Here is a 20,216-nt window from a genome sequence, read left to right as displayed (position 1 = left end):
CATAAATGAACAAAGGTTAGAAATATATCTACCTGAGAGAGTTGATCTAGTGGAAACCAAACAAAGTTTTTTCCTTCTTTTACCATTTAAAATTAAATTTATTAAGCTTTCTGTTGTATTTTTTGGAGTTTCTTTTAAGAAACTTAGCAACATTTCAGCTTTTATTTGACTTTTTCCTTGTCCTTGAAAAGGTTTCAAATGACACTTAATTGTACCTACCCCCAATCAGCATTGTGCAAATGGAGAAGATCTTCTCAGCATCAGTATTGGCTGAAACATTTCCAAAGCCAACACTGGTGAGGCTGCTGAGTGTGAAATACAGGGCAGCTATATAGGCACTTCTGATTGATGGGCCTCCAAGTGTATTATTCTCATAATAAGGAGATTCAATTCGTTTTCCTAGCTCATGAAGCCAACCTGCAAAACAAAGCATAAGAAGAGTTACTTTTCAGTAATGCTGACACCACTGTGAAAACTTTACATTATATTAAAAAAAAAGTTTTAAAAGCCCCCCAAATCTACTTAAAAAACATTATACTCTTCACATAATTCCAAGAAAAAGAAGAACATCAAACTGCGGGAATTTATGCAGCACATTAAGTATTGTGTCTCTGGGATATTTATTTTTATGTGCAATTTTTTATGATAAGAATTGTATTTCTGCATTGAAATCAAGTGGTTTTGAATTGCATATTACAGGTCTAATTAAATAATTTATAAAAGCCATTAAGTCACTAAAAAGAAAAAAATCTTCACCTAATAGCACTGCAGCAACAATGCAACATCATTTGGTTCTTTCCATTAATTAATGCTTGGAAAGCTTTTTGACATTCTAAGACTAAATCATTATAATAGTAATTACATATTCAGAGCTTTTCACATGTTTCTTTTTACAGTAGAAAAGATTCAAAGAACTAAACATAACTTACAAACCAGAATTAATTTTCAAAACATGCTTCAGTAAGTATTTTCTAAATTGTTCATTAAATGCTTCCTTTCATTTTGATAATGGGTCTATGTGTGCCAAAGAAAGCAGAATTAGCTACTGCCTCAGATATTTGAAAAAAAACAACAAAACAACCCCAAAGCAACAATGCAGGAAAAAATATCCAGCTGGAAAACACAACCTGAATGAATTACATGAACACGATGCTTCACAAAAATCAAGACTGGGGAAAAAAGAAGGATAAAAATCTATTTGTGTGCCCAGTTTTGCCTGTTAAACAGCTTGCTTGGGAGACTGGGAATCTTCCTTGGGTATACAGGGAGAACTGCCAAAAGAAAATAATCCTGACAGAGAGAGTTTTATTTTTAGAAAAGTTCTTTAGTTCTTTGGGGGGGGGGGTCCCCCTTTTTTAAGCTGGGACCTGACAGACTGAATCACCTCCTGAAGATTATTCTCTCTCCACTTCAGTCAGCATCCATGAATTCAGTCAGAATCCATGGATTCATCCATTCGAAGAATCCAAATATGAACTGGGGGAAATCTCATTGCACAGAATGTCTGCAAATGACAGCTGTTCTGTCTAGGGGGTGGATGCAGAGTATCTGTCCCAGCACTTCCTATCAAGTTGGGAAGGAAGTCTGCAGGAATTTAGCACCTAGAGAAGATCTGCTGAACCATGGTTGCTCCCATGCTCGGCTCCAGGCTTTCTGGCATGCTGTCCTCCAGAGAAAGCTCATCCAGAAGAGCTGGGTAATGGCACAGCAAGGTCTGGCCATGACCCTGCTGATCCAGTCTGTGCAGGACAGGGAATTTGATCAAAAGCATAAATGAAAGCAATCTTCATTGCCATACAATGGCAGTACTGAGTAGGATGTTTTACCTCATCAACAGACAGGAAAGCCTAAGAAAATCTCCTTGATTTTGCCTTGGTAGACAGTATTGATCAAGTGGGGATATTTTATATTTGTGGCTCCCAATTATTTACAATGAAAGTAGAGCAAAATGGGAAAAAGAAAAAAAGAAGTCTAGCTGAGTCAATACAAGTACTCTGTGCACTACTTTTTTTCTGAGATTACACCACATTTCCCCAACAGTAGCATGGTCCTTTGTATGGCAGATTTATTTCCTATATTTCTATAGTAGGGAATGTAACCACACACATTAAAGAGTAAAGAATAAAAACCTAAGAAAATCTCTGGCAGAGAGGGGACAAAGTTAAAAAAGCTCTATCTAAACCTAGTATAAAGCAATACAATCATAAAGTTCAAGATCAACTCAAGATTGTTTCAACTGCAAAACTGAAATAAGTTATTTTAAAGAACTGTAACAGATATGCCTTTTAAGAGACAATCTCCTGCCTCAGAGTGTTCTAAAATCCACCAATTCTCAGCCTGTGTATTTCCATTTTTCTCACTTTTTGTGCATTTCCAGAGCTACCCAGGAAAAGTGGATGACTGCATTCTTTAACTGAGAGATTTATGTGAGTTGGTTTCTGCTTCACAACTCACTTTATGTTCAAGGTTTTCATCCAACCCTACTGAAACATCATTGCTCCTGAAGGATTCATACTGCTAGTAAAAGTAAGGTACAAAGATATGTGTCTATATTGTAAAATGTCAATCAATCAATCAGTAGAAGTCTCTATCATATTTCTACAATAATTCTACTACCAAAATGCCAATATAATAATTTTACAATTTCCAGCAAACACTTCTGGCCAATATGCCAGTATTTGAGATGAGTTTAGTATCCAGTGTCTAGTAATGTGGTAAATCCCCTCAGTAGGATATATGGCTTATCACTGGGCTAAAACAGCAGCAGTCAGCAATGATTAGCATTTCTCAATGATTGCTAAAGTAATGCCCACAATGTAAAGAAAACTATGAAGTAAATTTATGTAGATATTTAGACTTGGAATAGAAAATGTATGTCTGAAAGGGAAAACCCCAAAAATATATTTTTCTGGCTTGTAGATAAGACCATGTTTACAGCTTCTCATTTGTTTTGGCTGGCAGAGATTATCCTAATCAGGAACTTCTGAAAAACTTATATAAAGTGGTGTTCCAGCCAGAGTACATAAAATGCTGCAATACATTCCAGATCAATTGTACTTCTCATATTTGTTGATAGCACTACATTTTTTTTTTCCAGTTTCAGGGTAGAGGCAAGATCCAGTTGGGTGTAAAATACTTTCATCAGCCAATGGAAATAGTCATGAGGTAGCATCACTGACTAATGCCTTTTTCTCTTCAGTTCCTGTAGGCAACAGCTCTCAGCAGATTCTCTGGCAAGCTTGAGTAATTAATTTCTGCCCTCGGGGAAGAAGAGAAAAATAAATATACCTTGCAGTCCGAGGGAGCTTCCTAGAATCTAGCATTATGAATCTTGTCTGGTTCAGAATTAGCATTGTCTAGGCACAGCTCTCTGACTTTGAAAACATTTTAAAGCACCAATTAGCATAATTAAGAGGAAGGCCTTTCAAAGGGAAAAAGAGCACTTAAGTAATCAAGTCCCATTGGAAAAGTCAATAGGAATTGGATATCTAGCTCCATTAGGCTACTTTGAAAATTGCTGTAAGAATCTGTATTGAGTTTCATTTACTTATATCTGGGAAGTGCTCAAGTATCAGCAGAAGCCTAAAAAAAGCTTTTAAACCTTCATAGATGACATAGTTTTTAACTGGATGTAAATCACATTATTTCATTTGCTAGACATCCAGAAAATCAGTCCTTCCCCTGGCCGGGTGCTTTCTCTGCCTTGGGTATGTACAATTCTCCCTGTAATTTGCAGCTTCATTCTATACTACCACTTAGATTCTTCTTTTATGCCAGACACTTAACATACCAAAATACTGTCTGGTACTTCAAAAACTTAGAAATTAGTTGCATTTTCTAATGCATTAATTAACAATAGCACTTATTTTAAAAACTAGAACAGTATTTTCTTTTCCAGTTAGAAGAAGGCCCAAAGTCTCTGGTTTATTCTGCACTACAGTGTCAAGAAGAGTAAAAAGGTGTGGATAAGGAGTGCCTCTGAGACCATCCCTCAATGTCTGGAAGCAATAGCAGTGATGATGCTGAAAGAGAAAAGCATGAGACAAAGGCCAAGCTTCTCTCAGCTCTGATTCCACATCAAATTTAGAGATTTCAAGTATTCCTGTGGGAAATATGAAGGTAGAAAAGCCTATCTGCTCTCACATAACCACATATTTTTGATGTTTAAACAGTATTTCAACCTTATTCAGGGCCAGACAATACTTGGCCCTTTCATGCTAGTGAGGAGAGAGAGCAAGCAATACTAGGCTGATAGCAGAAAAAGAGAATATGTAGTGAGAAATGCTGGAATTAACTAAAGGACACTGTGGATTGTATTTAGTGAGGATTATATTTAAGGAGTATGTCTGAGACTGAGTTTTGTTTTTCTGATTCAACTGAAAAGAAATAACAATAGAAAAATGTCCTGAACTGGAGCACATGCAGCCTCCTGATATAAATAGATTTTAAGTCTCAATACAGAAGTCACTATCCTGTGACTACTAATGTGTGTTGCAGTGAGGAGTTTAGTGCCATTAAGGAGAAGATAAAAACTGTACAAGAGAAATTAGATCCTTCATCACTGGAATGCATTTTTAAATTAAAATCACCATGTAGCCTGAGAGCTGTGCTGGTTCCTACTGCAGTAGTCCCTGATCACTGCTGATAGCTCCTAATTTCAGATCTAGAGCTGTAGGCTTGCACAGCAAAGCACACCACCCTTTCATCACTTAGCAGCACCCTCTGATCTGCAAATAAACATCTGTTATTTCCATTTTAAATGGGGGTAAATGGTTCATGTTTCCATTGATCTCAATGAATCAAGATTCTCAGTTGTATCCATCTCTATATTTCTTTGTATTAACCTCCACACAATAAACCTTAAGGCAGAACAGTTGTGAAGAGAGACCAAGTAGGTGAATTTCCTTCTTTTTAGGTAAAAGCACCTGGGATTAGAGTTTCTTTGATATTAGAGGTCCAAATCACTTCCCTCAACTGTCTGTGTGGTTTCTTCAGAATGTGTCATAGCTGAAGTTCATTTGAAGAGGGGAGGCCAGAGCTAATATTGTATTTGAGATGAGATTTTTCAGAACAGCATAATGAATACATTTTACCATATCAAACCCTAATTATCATTCATTAGACATTAAAACAGCAGCTCCATTTTTAAGACTGCTTCCAAAGAATTTTGCACAATTACTCCCTAGATGTTGCTGACTGATATAATACATTCAGAATCTAAAGGTGTATAAGAGGATGAAATCACTTTACTTCTTCTTGTGTGTATGACAGTATTATTGAATAATCATTGCCTCTGTTCTCATGGTGATTACTCAGGCTCTTCACAAGAGCTTCAAAGATTTTTTTATCCCTGTCTAGCCAAAATGTTTTTGACATGTGCCACTTTTCTCTGCTAAAACATTTGTAGTTTTTCCCCAGACTCTTAGCAGACCAAACAGCACCATTCCTACTATTTCACCCTGTGGAATATTGCTGTTACTCTTTCATTGTCACAAAACCTGACCATTTGTTTACAGGTTTGATTTATAGTGGAGCTTGGCCTGTCATGTTAGGGGAGGCTCCCAGGTACCAGAGCAGATGGTTTTAGGATTAAAGAACCCCAGAGATGACAAGAGCAATCATACCACTGCTTCTGGAGGACAGTAAATGTGCCAGATCTTACTGGACTGGGTCAATAAGAAGAACAGGAATCAGGCTTTTTTTCCACACAAATTAGGAAAAAACAAAAAAATATTTCATAAACCTTTCCCCTTCCCTCCCCCCACCTGCCCCCCCCCCAAAAAAAAAAAAAAACCCCACCAAACAAGACACACTCCTGAACATGTGACACAGCTGCAGGCTCTGAGAGTGTGAAAACACAGCTCCAGCTGTGCTTAAATGCGCAGAATTGCACACTAGTAAAATACAGGACATGAATTTAAAAATAAGACAATAAATAAGTGTTGTCTGTGTAAGAGGAAACCAGAAGTGTGTCAATATGATAGGTCAACAAGTACAGAGTACAAAGGAACAGCTCTGGCCAAGAGGATTATATTTGAAGAACATTAGCTGAGATAAAAATAACTTAAGATAAGTTAAAACTAATTAGCAATGTATGAAATTTAAACTAGAGTGATTTCGATATTATTATAACAGACATAATCATAATAGCTGAAGGACAATCAGAAACAATTAGCATTATTCTAGTTCCCTTGATCTTTATTTTGCTAACACACTTTCCTGCAAAGAGTGGACACCTAAAATGAGAAAGAAAACAAATATGATAAAGACATTAACATATTTCTCAAGTGAGACTGCTTAAAAATGTTAGTCTCAAAATAATTTATTATAAATCCCTCTTATTTTAGCTTTGAAAAATATGGTCCTTATCAGAGTATATTCTTTATTGTGATGAATTTAATGATATTTTCCTTAAACTAGAAAGACATAACATGGCTATGAATGACACTGGTAGTGTTACAGGAATAAAAGAACACCTACTGCAGTATTCAAATTTTGTGGAAGGAAATTTTTGACATGATATGGCAAAGACACAGGTTTAACTGGGCCTATATGAAATATAATTTTATCTCAACTGCCTGTGAATGAAGTCCTTGTGGTAGAGGTGCTCTCAAGACTGCCCTGTGTGACCCTGGGAGCAGAGCCCAGGTACCAGCTGTGCTGACTTGGAACTGCCAGGTGTGCAGGAAGGATGGGAATTAGTGCTTTGGATCAATGCAAGGCAGGACTATCTGCCCTCCACACATCAGAGCATTGCCTTTCTTTACCTTTGAAACCCATTATCTGTCTACTTTTAAATCTAGTTTATGTCTATTTTAGTATTTCCCCCCATTTTTCTATGTTAAGGTCATAATCCCTGGAAAATTTCTGGTGCATTGGTTGCATCAGCTAACCCAGGTAGTGAAGGGCTATGCTAAATTTGTACAAGCAGAGTATACTTAACCTCTGGTTGAGTAGATTTTCAAGTGCCAAAATGTGAGGCATGTGGATATTACTTTGATGGAAACTACACAAGATTTTCTACAGACATATACAGAAGTTTATATAAATTTACTTGATGAATGTGGACGTTACAGACAATAAGAAAGAAAAGCAAACACCTCAAAACCCCCTTTAATATGTAATCAAGAAGAAGAAAAACAACCCTTTTTCATTAAGTTCTCTATGCCTCTTTCTATTCAGCAGATAAAATCTTCAGAGGGGAGAGGACATTTTCTAAGAAGATTTCATGCTTCAGATCTCAGATGTTCACCTCTTTAAAGTCTAATCCATAAAAAAAAAATAGAGTCTTCTTTCATGTAAGTGCTATATATATATACATCATTTAAACATCCCTGTGAAAATATTAACAGAATATTTTTGGGGAGCTTGCAAACAATGAAAATGACAAAAATGGAATATTTTTAAATTACAAGTAAAATAGCTGAGAATTTCAAAGCCACATCATTCTCAGAAACAAACCATGATGAGACATCTCTCCAAAATTTTAGATCCACCAGTAGCAACTTTGAGGATCCTTGTCATATAGGAATTCAGGTGAACACTAGGAATGGATAGATTCAATAAATATGCCATTTGATTTCCATTGCAGAGGAACTGGATAGAATTTTTATTATATCTCTTCCCAAATTACCACATGAAGAGAGAGATGGTCATGAGCCAAAATCCAAGGAACGAACACACTCCTAATAAAGCTGACAATTCAGACCCTTGCATCTACATTTTTTTTAAATTTTTTTCTTTTTAATGGATGAAATTAAAAAATCAGGGTTTGAGCAGATGAAATTTTAATCTTCTGCCAGACTTTGGGAATTTTACCACTGATTTTTGAGCATCTGCAGCATCATCCAGAGAAAGTTTTAACTTGGACATAAGGCAGTCAGAAGAGAAAAACAATGATAAATATTAAAGGTCCCTGTATTGCTCATGAGGCTTGGACATTCAAGATTCACAAACCTCTGCAGTCAAAGGCAGGTAGGTGACATGAATGCCCTCATATCTGGTTCCTTTTGAATGCCTGCCTTATCCTTTGCAGGTGCAATAATCTGGAGGACACTGTATCATCCCCAAGATCCTTATGGAATTTTTCTACCATCTAGAGGTGTACATTGAGAAGGATGTTTTTTAAATACTTTCAAAACCCATAGAGCTTTCCAAACTTCCCCTGAACTCCTTGTTGTGTTCGAGCATTTTTAGATACAAGCTTAACCTCTGGCAGGTCTACCAAAAGTTAATTTGAGTTGAAAGGTGAATTCTTCTATAAGGCTAATGAATGCTCTTTGTAAATAAATTGGTTGTTGCATTCCTACTTGAATGTGCACTTAGAAGATAGCATGAAAAAAAGTTGCATTTTGCTGAGCTTTAACTCATCTAACTTGACAAAGTCATAACAAGATATTGACCCATTGTTTTCCTCGAAAATGAAACTTTCATGGTGAAATAAATACTCAATGAATTAATCAGTTTCAGTGGGAAGAGGAGCTCAATCAAGGAATTAAAACAGGAAAAAAAAAATCTAAGATCTAATTGCAATGTTCCTTATAACAAGAAAAACACAGCTGAGCCCACAGAAGTGCTGAAAAACCTGAAAATTAGGCTTTAATTATCTGATAAAATTCAACTCTAAATTGCAAATATCACTACTTTGAATTAAAATATAACATTTCTCTTTTCTCTTGGTAAAATTGCTGCCACCTTCAAGATATGCACAAAACTTCCTTGTAGGAAGTCATTTCTTGTCATTACCAAGGTGTGGTCTGTTAAATAATTTACATTTTCGTTCTGGGAAGCCATAAGGGCAAGGAGAGGTACCTCCTATGGGAAGCTTGCAATCCACCCAAGTGGAGGCACCATAAGAATTATAATGCAAAAGGCCTCTGGTTAATCACTCCTGGGCATGTTCATGTCTTAAAAATAGTAGAGCAAAAGTCCCAATATTAAATATTTGCAATGATAGCATTTTATTAGAAAGCAATATTGGAAAACTATGTTTTAAAATATTTAGTTAGCAACAAGTTAAAAGAGTTTGGCATATCTTCCACCTGATGCAAAATGCTACATAAACACTCTACAAAGCGCAGTCCACATGAATTATCAACAGCTTGACACATTTCAAGCCCTGCACATTTCTAGCCAGAATCTAACTATAGTTGATGCATTAAATCTTAAAATTTCTAAATTGTTGTCCTATCTTCTTTCGTCTGCAAAATAAAGTTTTGCACTTTTACTTTTTCTCCTACTGTGAGAAATCCTTGAGGAAGAGCCCAGATAAAGTTTCCCAGATCAGAGCCCTAGATGCTTCTTTGGCAGATAATTCATGTGAATTAGATGTTTACATTTCTTCTCCACCATGTGGCAAAATATTATCTTTCTGGAGAAGTTACTTCATGCCTACAAGTAGAGTTTATTCTGGTGAAAGAAGAAAGAAAAGAGAGGTACTGGGGGCAGAGCTTCAAGACAGTCTCCAAAAGGCAGCCAGTGCTCTGCAGGAACACAGAGGTTATCACCTCCATGAGGCTCTGGGTGAGTTGTCCCTCACCCCTACACTGCATTGCTGCAGATTGCATCTCTGGGACATGCAGCTGGTATTCTGTGGAGGGCTAAACAAATCAGACAGATCTGTTCCTCACATTTATGAGGAAGACTCCAACATATCTCCGTGCCAGTCTCACAGCATAATGTAATAGAGATTCTCCTTACAGCAGAGATACATTTATTCCAAGGCAGAGACCTGTCTCTATTACCTACAAGAGCTATGTATAAGGATTTTAAGAGCTGACTCAGCAGACCTGAAAGGAACACATTCCTCATTTTATGACAGCTCTCTAAACATTTAGATTTGCTGTTGCAAAGAAGCTCCAGCGTGCATGGTCAGTGCACCTGCATTCCTGCAGAACTAGGTCATGACTTCCTTCAGCCTCATTTATCAAAGAGTCATTTAGAAAAGGAATGTTCTTGAAACTCTTCTCTGTGATAAGCTGGTACAGCTCTTCTCAACAGTAATTTGTTAGATGACTGTGTTTAAAAACGTGGGAGATTTAAATCCCTCTTACTTTTGCAAGTCAGCTGTTTACTCTCTCTTCCCCACACCACTGAATCACAGAATCAACTAGATTGGAAAAGACCTTTGGACCATCAGGTCCAAAAAAAAGACAAGATGGGGAAATTTTTAATATCAACTTTCTGCAATAGTAGAAGACAATACATGCAAAGCACTTAATATAGCTAACTATTTCTATTAAAAGCTTTATATTTTTTTACTAGGAATAGTTTTACAAACAGCTCCAATGCTATTAACATCTTTGGAGTGAAGAAAAACACCTTTTCATTTTTTGAAAATTATCTTGCTTTCTTCTCCCCAGTATATTTTCCTAGGGTTCTTATGCTAAAAAAAATTAGTAGCATAAGTAAATTAATTACTTTTTTTGTTAAATAGATTAATGTTAATTTAATTTTTAGATTACAGGTAAACCATACAAGTCTAAATGCATAGGTAATTTGAGAAATAAAATTGTAAGGCCATATTCAGAAGTATGTAAATTATGTGATAACATCTTCTTTAAGGAAATACTCACAGTGTCACTGCAGAAAGAGTTTCAGTATTTAACATTACTGCTCCTTAGGCAATCTGGCTGTTACTGTCCTTTCCCAGGCTATTAAATGCCTTGCAGCTAAGTTTGGAATTAGACACGTTTGTGCTGGTGGTCCATTCAGTGCAAAGAGCACGTCCATCTATGCCCTCTTTGCTTCCCTGTGCTCCATCAGTCTGTACCCATCTGTTAGTGCTTTTCTGATCTTATATTTAGACTGCAATATCCTCTTGGGCAAGAGCAGCCTTTTTATCCTGTGTTAATTCAGCAATGGAGACAAGAGGGCCTTGACCCATAAGTAGCACCCCAGGTGTTCCTGCAATAATATTGATGCTAATGAGGGGTTTTTTTATGGTGTCAGCTAAAGAGTTAGAAACCTGTTTTGCAGCTTTATGTGTTTAGAGTCCAAATCATGCCCAAAAGGTTTTGAGCTACTACAGGCAGGCTATTAATATCTTTTTAAAGAAATAAGCACTCTCCTCCATAGGCAACAGAGATGGCTTTAAAATGAAATACTTATTATCAAAATATGCCAAAGTCTCCCACACAACACAGCCCTGCAGAATGTAAGTTTTAAAGTTGCTAGCAAAGCTTTCTAAGTGTGTGAAGCATGGCATAGTGCATAAACTAATCTCACCTCTACCCAGCTGTTCTCACCTGCTCAGATCTCACCATTAGAGAAATACAAAATAAAGTCTTTCCATTCTTAAGACTATTTCTTAGTCATAAGAGTTAATATATTAAAGTTCTGACTCAGAATCTGCAAATAAATTCTCATGGAGGCAATGACAGTGGTAATCTATATCTTAAAATCTTTGTTAAAAAAAATATTGTTTATTTGCAAGAGCAAGATATCAAGAGGGCTATATTTTTTTAGAAAAGCAGTGTCACTTGCTACATATATTTTATATTATCATTCTGTCTAACTGTCAGCAGTCTGCAAGAGTAGAGCTGTTTACTTCCAGACTCTGCTTTTTAAATCTGAGTAATGCCAGAAGTGGACACTGGCAGTGGTACTTCCCCTCTCCTGCCATCTTTCCCACTCCAGAAATCAAGCACCTACTACCTGCTCATATGCAGTCTCCCAGTTTGGCAAAACAGGAGCAGAAGCCTCAGCACAGAAACTGTTTCCTTCTGTAGGTCTAACTGCAAATGAAAAGTTAATTGCAGAATTGCAACACAACCATGCTAATTTCCATCTGAATGGCCTGCGTGATCACACAGGAGATGGTAATGACAGTATGGAGTTCAGTTTGGGTCAGCACAGACTGCTGCAGCCTACATGGCATCCATTTCTCCTTGTCTTCTTTATTGCTGACATCCATGCTGGTTAGATAACCTAACCCTTGCTACAATCCTCTCCTTGCTTGCTCCATAGATTTTACAGCATTGTCTAAACATTTTCCTTTGTGTTCTTATCTAAGGAGCCACTGTGTTGTACAGGGACCTGCCTCTGACAGGCAGCCCTATTATAAATGGCATTAGCACTTTATTTGCTCTTGTTTTGTCTTAGTTTTTTTATTCCTTGATTCTAGAGCATAAGTAACATTTTTCAATGATTTTTTTATTATGCGCCACTTGAATCAAGGAAGTTTAGATCCAAACATATTTGGCTTTTGTGAGGGGAATAACAACAGGGGATCTGTTACTCTGGATTCTATCTAAAGATAATAAAAAAACCCTTAAGAATTTGCAGTGTAATATGGGCTTGATGTAAAGAAAGAGTAAAAAAGTAAAGAAGAAAGGTGGTGTCTTAATGGAAAAGTACGCTGCATTTTTAAAGCTGATGCAGTTCTGAAATAATACATTTGTTTCTGCAGACATGACAGGTCTTTTTGAAGAGTGTGACATAAGGGAATCCTAAGCATTAGCATTTTTATCTCCAGCTCTCTTAAACCTGACAGTGAAAAACAATTTAAAATAATTAGGTATAATTACTTTTACAGAATGTGTCTTGTGAAAAACTTTACGTGCTGCAGAATTCATTGACGTACTCTCACAGCTTATCATTGGCTTCTTTGACTGAAAGTAAGTACTAGGTAACTTTAAGCACTGTCACCTTAAAGGACAAAAGGAACTGAAATATTTTTCAGAGTATAGGAAAATGGAAGAGAGTCTGGAAAGGAAAGACTCTTGAATAATTTCTTCATTTCTGTTCAGAAATGATTTTCTATTCTGGCAGCAGAAACCCCTTCTTTTATCAAGCACCTGCTCTGGTAAGGGGCAGGGAAAAAGGATAAATAAATAGAAAATAGGAATATATGCAAAGGACATCTCTACATTAAAAATTTAAGGCATTCTTGTGCCACAAAAGAAAAGAAGTCTTTATGGGATGTCTTTGGAATGCAACATGGAATTCTAGCACCCTAGGATCTCTACCTATGTGATGGGAATGAGCCAGTCCCATCACCTATTGAAGCAGCTGCTGGGAAGATTTCAAAATACATAGCAAAGGCTTTGTGGGTTTTAACAGGATTGAAAAGCCAAGCCACGACCTTTACAACAGAAGTAGAAATTTCCAAGTCCTAATAGAACTTCTTTTAACACCAATGTGTAAGAGACACTAATGTTTTAGCAAATTGCACAAAGTTCTCAGAGGAGGGTTGTGTACCCCTAGTACACCTACCTAGCTGAGGTTTTCAGGACTTGGATGGAGTAAACCTGGTTTGACCTGATTTACTGCATGTGATAGTCCTGGTTCAACTATCTAACTGGTTTAAATAAACCCTAGAGGTTCTCTGCAGCCAAGAGAGCTACAGTTCCAAGTATAGCTAAGGGTTAAAGACTCTGATGTAACTTCAAATTGATTGAACAGAGCTTCTATGCTCAATATTTTCAACTTGCAATTAATTATACTCTCTGGTGTTCCCATTACAGGAGCCATGCGGAAAGATCGTGGCGTTATTTTACCTCTTGGGACTATCCCCTCTTCTGGGCTGTTTACTTGGCAGATTTTTCCCCTACATGTGGCACTGAGAATTTCTGTCCTGGTTGCAGAAATTGGTCCAGATACAGCTTTTCCACTGAGATAGAAACTGCTTTGTAGAATTAATAAATGATACCCAGGTAATCTGTGGTTCAATGCAGCAGGACACTTTGTCAAATCTCAGGGGCTTCGTCTGCATGCAAGATTTTTACCTTTGACTTAAAAACTGTCCAAAAATTTTCTTACTAGCTAAAAAATCTTGGAAATGTATTAATAATGATGTCAAAAATTCATACTCCATTTAATAATCATGCCTGCTTTTTTCTGGGCTACAAATCCAATAGGGTATCTCAGTCCTGGGCTATTTGGTGATTGCTTAAAATGGTTCAATCAGAAGGCAAAGTACGGTGTGTAAAGGAAAACACAGTTTAATCAAGGGACTGAGCCTATAGGAAAGAACAGCAGGGAAGACTTACTAAGGCCAAGAGCAGCTAAAATACAAATTGATGTTAATCTAAATGCAAAGGGAATGCTTCAGTTCAGCTCAATAAGTGATATTTTAGCTTCACACACCTGCACCTCAAAAACACTGGTTTGGGTTTACAAATAGAAAGTGAATAATTTCCACAAACTTAATTTCTATGAATATTTTAAAATATAAATTTGTAAGCCATTCCAAAAGCTTAATTTGTAAGTGTAGGTCTTTACCATGTGCAGACAGGTTTCCACACATACTTCTCACATAGGTTCTGGTGATTACAGTTTTGAATGTGAAATTGCCTTGCAGCATGTAAATTTCTCTCTGTCCAATCTAACCGACTGACAGAAACAGAAAATACTATCTGCCTCTGTTTTTATTGTACTAAAAATAATGAATAGCCATGTTTATCTGCAAATAGGATTTCTTCAAAAGCCAGATGAACTTTCTCTCATTTCTACCATATTCAAAAGTCTAAATCAATTAGAGAAAAAAAAAAGTTTTCCTTCATTAATATTTCACACCAGAAGCTTTTCCAAATATATATATATATATATATATATATATATGGCCTCACATATAGCACTTTACTTAAAGAAATATTTTCACCATTCAGGTAAGAAATCCAGCAGATTATTTTAAATAAAGATTTTTTGGTCGTTTTGAAATACATAGTACATTAATTCTAATTTCTTCATGATTGTAATGATTTTATCTGTATTTGTTCTAACAAGGCTAGATATTGTGAACCTCAAAGAATTCATGGAAAATTTATGCATTGGTTGTACAATAAAAGCGTTACTTTCCCAGAGGACTAAAACTTTTAAGGATTAAAACCGGCAATAAAATTATTTAAAAGCATTCCAATGTCAGATATTCTCCTGGGATTAAAATTTTCTGTTTGAACTGCTTTAGAGTGTTTCATCACTATGTAATGCTTCAGAATTTTGGTATATCCTTGCCTTTTTCAAAGTCTGTGCAATGTAATAAGTACTGTTTGTAGTCATTCTTAAGATGAGTACTCTGAAAAGTTTCATAGCTTCAAAGTGATCATCTTGTTTTGGTTGTCTACTTTATTCCTATTTATTATTTCTGTGTGACACTCCAGGGGCTAATTATTTTCTATAATGCTGCAAGCAACCACCCAAACTAGCTGGCTGAGTCTCACAGATATTGATACCCCAAATACTTCACAAGAGTAGTAACCATCAACCATTTCCTTCAAACATTAATTAGCAGTGAATTTTCAACCCTGTTTCCTACAAAAAAACAAAAAAAAACAAAAAAAAACCCCAAACCAACAACAACAACAACAAAAAACCCAACAAAAAAGCTAGGCAGGTGAGTATACAGATATTTCTATTCCACACAATAATGGAGCTTCAATACAGGTACCCCAGGTCAAGGGAGCATTAAAATTGATTTTACTAAATTGAAGATACTAGCACTCATGCATGACATAAGTGTATTTTAAAAACTCTTTTTCTTAAAGATGCATGTTCAAAACCAGAAAGGACCATAGTTCTGGAGGAATAGGTTCTGTTGTTACTAATGACTAAAAATGAAGAAAACCCATAATTGAGAACATAATGAAGCAGACTGGAAAAGAAATTTAAAGTCAAACATTCAGGTAGAGAGATGACAGACTGAAGTGAACAATTGATCACTGGGAGTGAATGAGCTAGCACTATAATATTTTATGCACTATAATATCTGTGCAGTGCTGAGCAGAGTAGTCAGCATGATGTTCTTTCTTGTTCTGCACAAGGATTCATAAATCTACACCTGTCACTTCTAACCTGATGGATGTGTGTTTGGAGCAGTGAAACCAGACCAATATTTTACAGTAGAACACAGCTCTCTTGGCTGAGATCCTTGGAAATTTACAAGTACTCTTTCTGGCAGTGGGGAGAATTCACTTAGTTCTTACAGTGCCACAAAACAAACTGAACTGATGTTCCCACTAAAGCAGACCAGAGAATGCTGGGCACCTGTGCTGAGCCTTGCCATCTGCCAGACAGCAGGAGAGCAGGGGCCAGCTGCAGCCTTTCCCAAGACTCCAGTTGGAGCTCATTAGAACTAGCTCTTCACAAGCTGAACATTTGTTGAAATTACTGGAAGCTGTTTTGATGTAGGTCCAGGCTCAAACCCCAGAAGGCAGGTCTGGAATACAGAAGTAGGTACCTGCATGCACCAAACATTCCCATCATCTGGGTCCAAACCCTCTTCATTCCTTACTGCTACACTTTTAACATGTGGCTTCTGTTAGCTGATTTTTCTGACAGCCCCACTACCTGGAGATTTGTGATCACACAAAATCTCAGTTTTCATTCTTTTTTTTCGGAACTAAGTTCCTGGTGGCCAATGTTGCTAAGAATGTCTTGCAAACATGAGTCTCAGAGGGTTCAAAAGCAGACTGATAATCACACATTTTTAAAAATATCAGTATTTTTCGTATTTTTAAAATGTTTTTTGAATGCTTAGATTTAGTAAAAAGTGCTCATGTCACATTCAAGTTTTTAATCCTTTAGAAGAAGGAAATGTTGTACAGGGACAAGTCTGGAATGATCTAAGATTGTTAATAGTGAAGATAATTCATATACAAAAAAGAAAAATAAACACTAACTCTATCTCAACTTTCATACCAAGTCTTCTGTCATGTCTATCCATTTAAGTAATTTTGCTTTGCAAAAATACATTCATATTTACCTGCTTCTGCAGTACATTCCGAGACTTACTATAATATGAAAACACGAGGAGCTAATCGTTAATTATTGCTTTGACAAATTACATGTTGTATTGATCAATGGAAAAAATGGCACTGATTTTTCCCATATGATTTCTACTGTTATTTCCCTAATGGTTATGCTGGGTCTAAGAACACCAAAAACATGTTAGTTCACTAATATACAATATTTGTGGAAGAACTAGCAGATGCACACATACCTAAAAATAGTCTTTATTCTGAAAAGAGGATAGCCTGAGTTTTAACCTGAATAAATATACCAATGCCACAAGTATCTATTGTCAAGGATAAACTTAAGCCTGTACCTTCAGAATTCCTGGTAAAATTGCTCAGAACCTTGTGAAAACTAAAACCAGCTGCCTCTGGTTTCTTAGCATAAACTAGGTAAAACCTTCCTGGCACTAAAACTTCCCAGGCTGTTGAAACTCAAGAGAATTACAGGTAAATGTCTCTCTTAGTGGATATTCCAGCTTGATGCTGACTTACAAAATTCTGACAAGAGTGAAGCTACCTGGGGACCACAAAGGATTTGGGCAGAATTTAGGAACCTGAACTCAAGGTTTTAACCTAAAGTTTGCATCTAGGATGTAGGACACCTGCATTTTGGAAAATCCATTTCAGCCAACTTCTGCATTGGGCCAGAAGCACGACAATCTTTACATGATTTAGATACTTGGAGATTCTCTCCTCTCTGCATCAGGTGGAGATCTTTCAGTCACCTTGTCCCTGCACCTAAATTTACTGAAGAACTCAGTGGGAAAGGTAGTTTTTTGAATTCAGGCCGTTCACTTCAGTCCAACATGGGACATATAACACCTGAGTGAAAGGCGCAGTCTTACTTTCAAAATTTCCCAATGGCACCACTCGGGTGCTGAGCACCTTTTTCTGTACCTTCCCACTGACAGCTAATTGTGGGTATTCACTGGGAGTCAGCATCTAAGTCCTTTTAAAGGCTCTGACTGCAAGAGTGTGATAAACAAAGTGTGTGGGGGAAGTTTTATATTGCAGAGTATGTGGTCCAAGCACAATCGAGTTCTTATTTTTAAAAGTGCTGTACATTAAAAAACGAATAGAAAATGAGTAAAAACCTGAGATGAAAATTGAGTTATTCAACTGAAATAAAGATAAATTAAATAGCTGAAGAACAATGCTCTTTAAAGGACTGATTTTAAAGCTTATTAAAAAAATTATTAACTATAAAAAACACAGGTTATTTTTTTGCTGTATTTCTCATTGATAACAACCCCATCCATTGCCAGAATGTTGTGTTACTGTAGGAATAATAAAAAGTTGCAGTTAAATTTCTGGTGGACAGGAAGGAATGTTTTCTTGAGACAGTGGCACAAATTATACTTGACAGTTTTGATTATCTAAGGGAGCCAGCATCCTGACTCTTGGCCCTCTCCTAATCTCCTTGCTACACTCAAGACAGCTGGATTTCAACAGCTCACATGGTTCTCACAGAATGAATGGCTTCAGCCACAGGAAATATTTTCAAAATTATCTCTTTCCTCTTGAGTCAGGTAGAAAAATCATTCTCTCATGTTTAATAATACCTTTAAAGGGTATAGTATACAGCTCAGTATATACTAATACAAAACAGCAATCAGCAAATAAAGAGTCCATGCCAATTAAACTACAGAAATGGGAACCAATGGAACCGGAGTGTTAGGATCAGCCAGGAACCTAAGCACAGTCTAGCCTCTACTCTGTGTCAGCTAACAGAAAATTTACCTTTTTATAGGTTGGTGGGGATGGTGCCATGTCCCCTGAGACATCTGTTTCACCAATGAAAATAAATGACGGGAACAAGGTGAAATGTAGCAGAGAGGGACCTAAAAATGCTAAAAAGGGAAAGCAGGACAAGAACTGTACCACTGTCTCCAGTGGGTAGGAATGATGTGTCTAAGAGTGGTGGTTTTATCAGGTATTAGAGTCAAAGTGGTGCACATGGAACAACGCTTTCCTAAGATGGGACAACTTGCTGAGGTAGAGGTTTCCAACATCTATAAGCAGTGCCCATGGTGTGTATCTTTCAAATAATGTAATCAGTTAAATCTAGCAGTACTAGAGCTAAGCAAGAGATCCAGTTTTTACCGTTCTGTCCCAATGCCCTCACATCAGGACAGTTCATCAGTAATAAACCCAGACACTTTGTCTTTTTCACTGTACAACCACGTGGCTAAATTTGTGAATACAACCATGTTTTTAAATTGTTTGCCATGGGAATGTTGCCTGAATAAGGACAAAAAGTGAAATAAAGGCTTACAATTAGGTCCAGGAAGAACAAAGCAAATGCCATTTTCTGTTCTGGGTGTTTTCATAGGAGCAATGTTATCACTCCCATTGCCCCAATTCAAATGCAAATTAAGCACCACAGTTGTTTAAATTAGCTAGAGAAATGGATACACAGAAGGAAATGCTGCTAGATCTGGGCCATGGTGCATATCTGATGGCACAGCAAGGTTCAAAGTGTTGTGTTAACAGTACTGCAGCTTTAAAATGTTTGCTTTAAGTGTTAGCAAACTTCAGTCTTGAAATCTGTGCTACAGGTTGTCTGAGGAAGCACTAAACGGACTAAGTAAAAGCTGATAGCTTTTTTCTCCCTCTGCCTCTACCCCCTCAAAATAGCAGCAAACATAAAAAGCAAATGAATCTTCTTTTCGTTCCAGGCACAATTTTCCTTTCTTAGAATAAACCCATCCCCATATTTCAGCTATTCCATACATTGCAGCATCCTTACTCATGGTGCCATACTGTTTTCAAGTGATGTGAAACATTCCTGAGACATTCCAGTGAAGAATGTAAAATAGAATTTCCAAGGAAGAGACACATTTCCTTTAATTAAAAAAAAAAAAAAAGTATAGGAATTATAATATTTGTATAGCATTTTTAAATGTTTGACATTAGAAAGCCTCTCAGAAGCTGAAATAAACTCTGTGTATGATGCATTGATGTAAACTCGAGTCTCCAGTTCTAGTATTGATATATAGAAATTAAAAGTTAAAAAATTAAAACCTGCAAGTATAAGATATGATCTTATTCTACTGCATTGCCTGAAGTAAGAAACCTCTTTGACATGCTCTTCAAAACAGCACAAATTTTTCAGCTGAGGTCTTGCTTTAGGAGAACAGAATATCCTCAGTGCTTTACAGTAATACTACCTTAATTATACTCCTAGCAAGATTTCTCCTGTGTGCATTATTTGCTTATGATTTATTATAATTTCCAGACCTCATTTTACTTTGCTTAATCACTCATACTCTAAATTACAACTACTATTCTCCCCTCAAAATATCCCCAGTGTGGATGCTATGAGGTGTAGTGAACTTGTCATTTGAAGTTTTCTTAAATGACAAAGAAAGGCTGGCTACATATAATCACCAGAACAGCAAAAGATACTCAGAGGACCAAGACTTAATTTCATTGTGTTTCATCAGCAAGTGATTTGCATGTGGAGAGCAGCAGAATTTGTAC

General features: G+C 36.7%; 1 protein-coding gene across 1 annotated transcript in view; it reads right to left on the bottom strand.

The window, feature by feature from the left end:
- The window catches only part of KCNH8 (potassium voltage-gated channel subfamily H member 8), a 176,423-nt gene that overhangs the window by 44,275 nt on the left and 111,932 nt on the right, over positions 1-20,216 (bottom strand). Inside the window, exon 8 of the mRNA XM_009086107.4 lies at positions 220-417. Within this exon, the coding sequence (XP_009084355.1) occupies positions 220-417 (198 nt within the window). The remainder of the gene's footprint in view (positions 1-219; positions 418-20,216) is intronic.

Source organism: Serinus canaria, chromosome 2 (assembly GCF_022539315.1).
Source record: "Serinus canaria isolate serCan28SL12 chromosome 2, serCan2020, whole genome shotgun sequence".
Taxonomy (NCBI): Eukaryota; Metazoa; Chordata; class Aves; order Passeriformes; family Fringillidae; genus Serinus; species Serinus canaria.
Note: the sequence above shows the minus strand (reverse complement) of the source record. Positions and strands in the feature narration are given on the sequence as shown.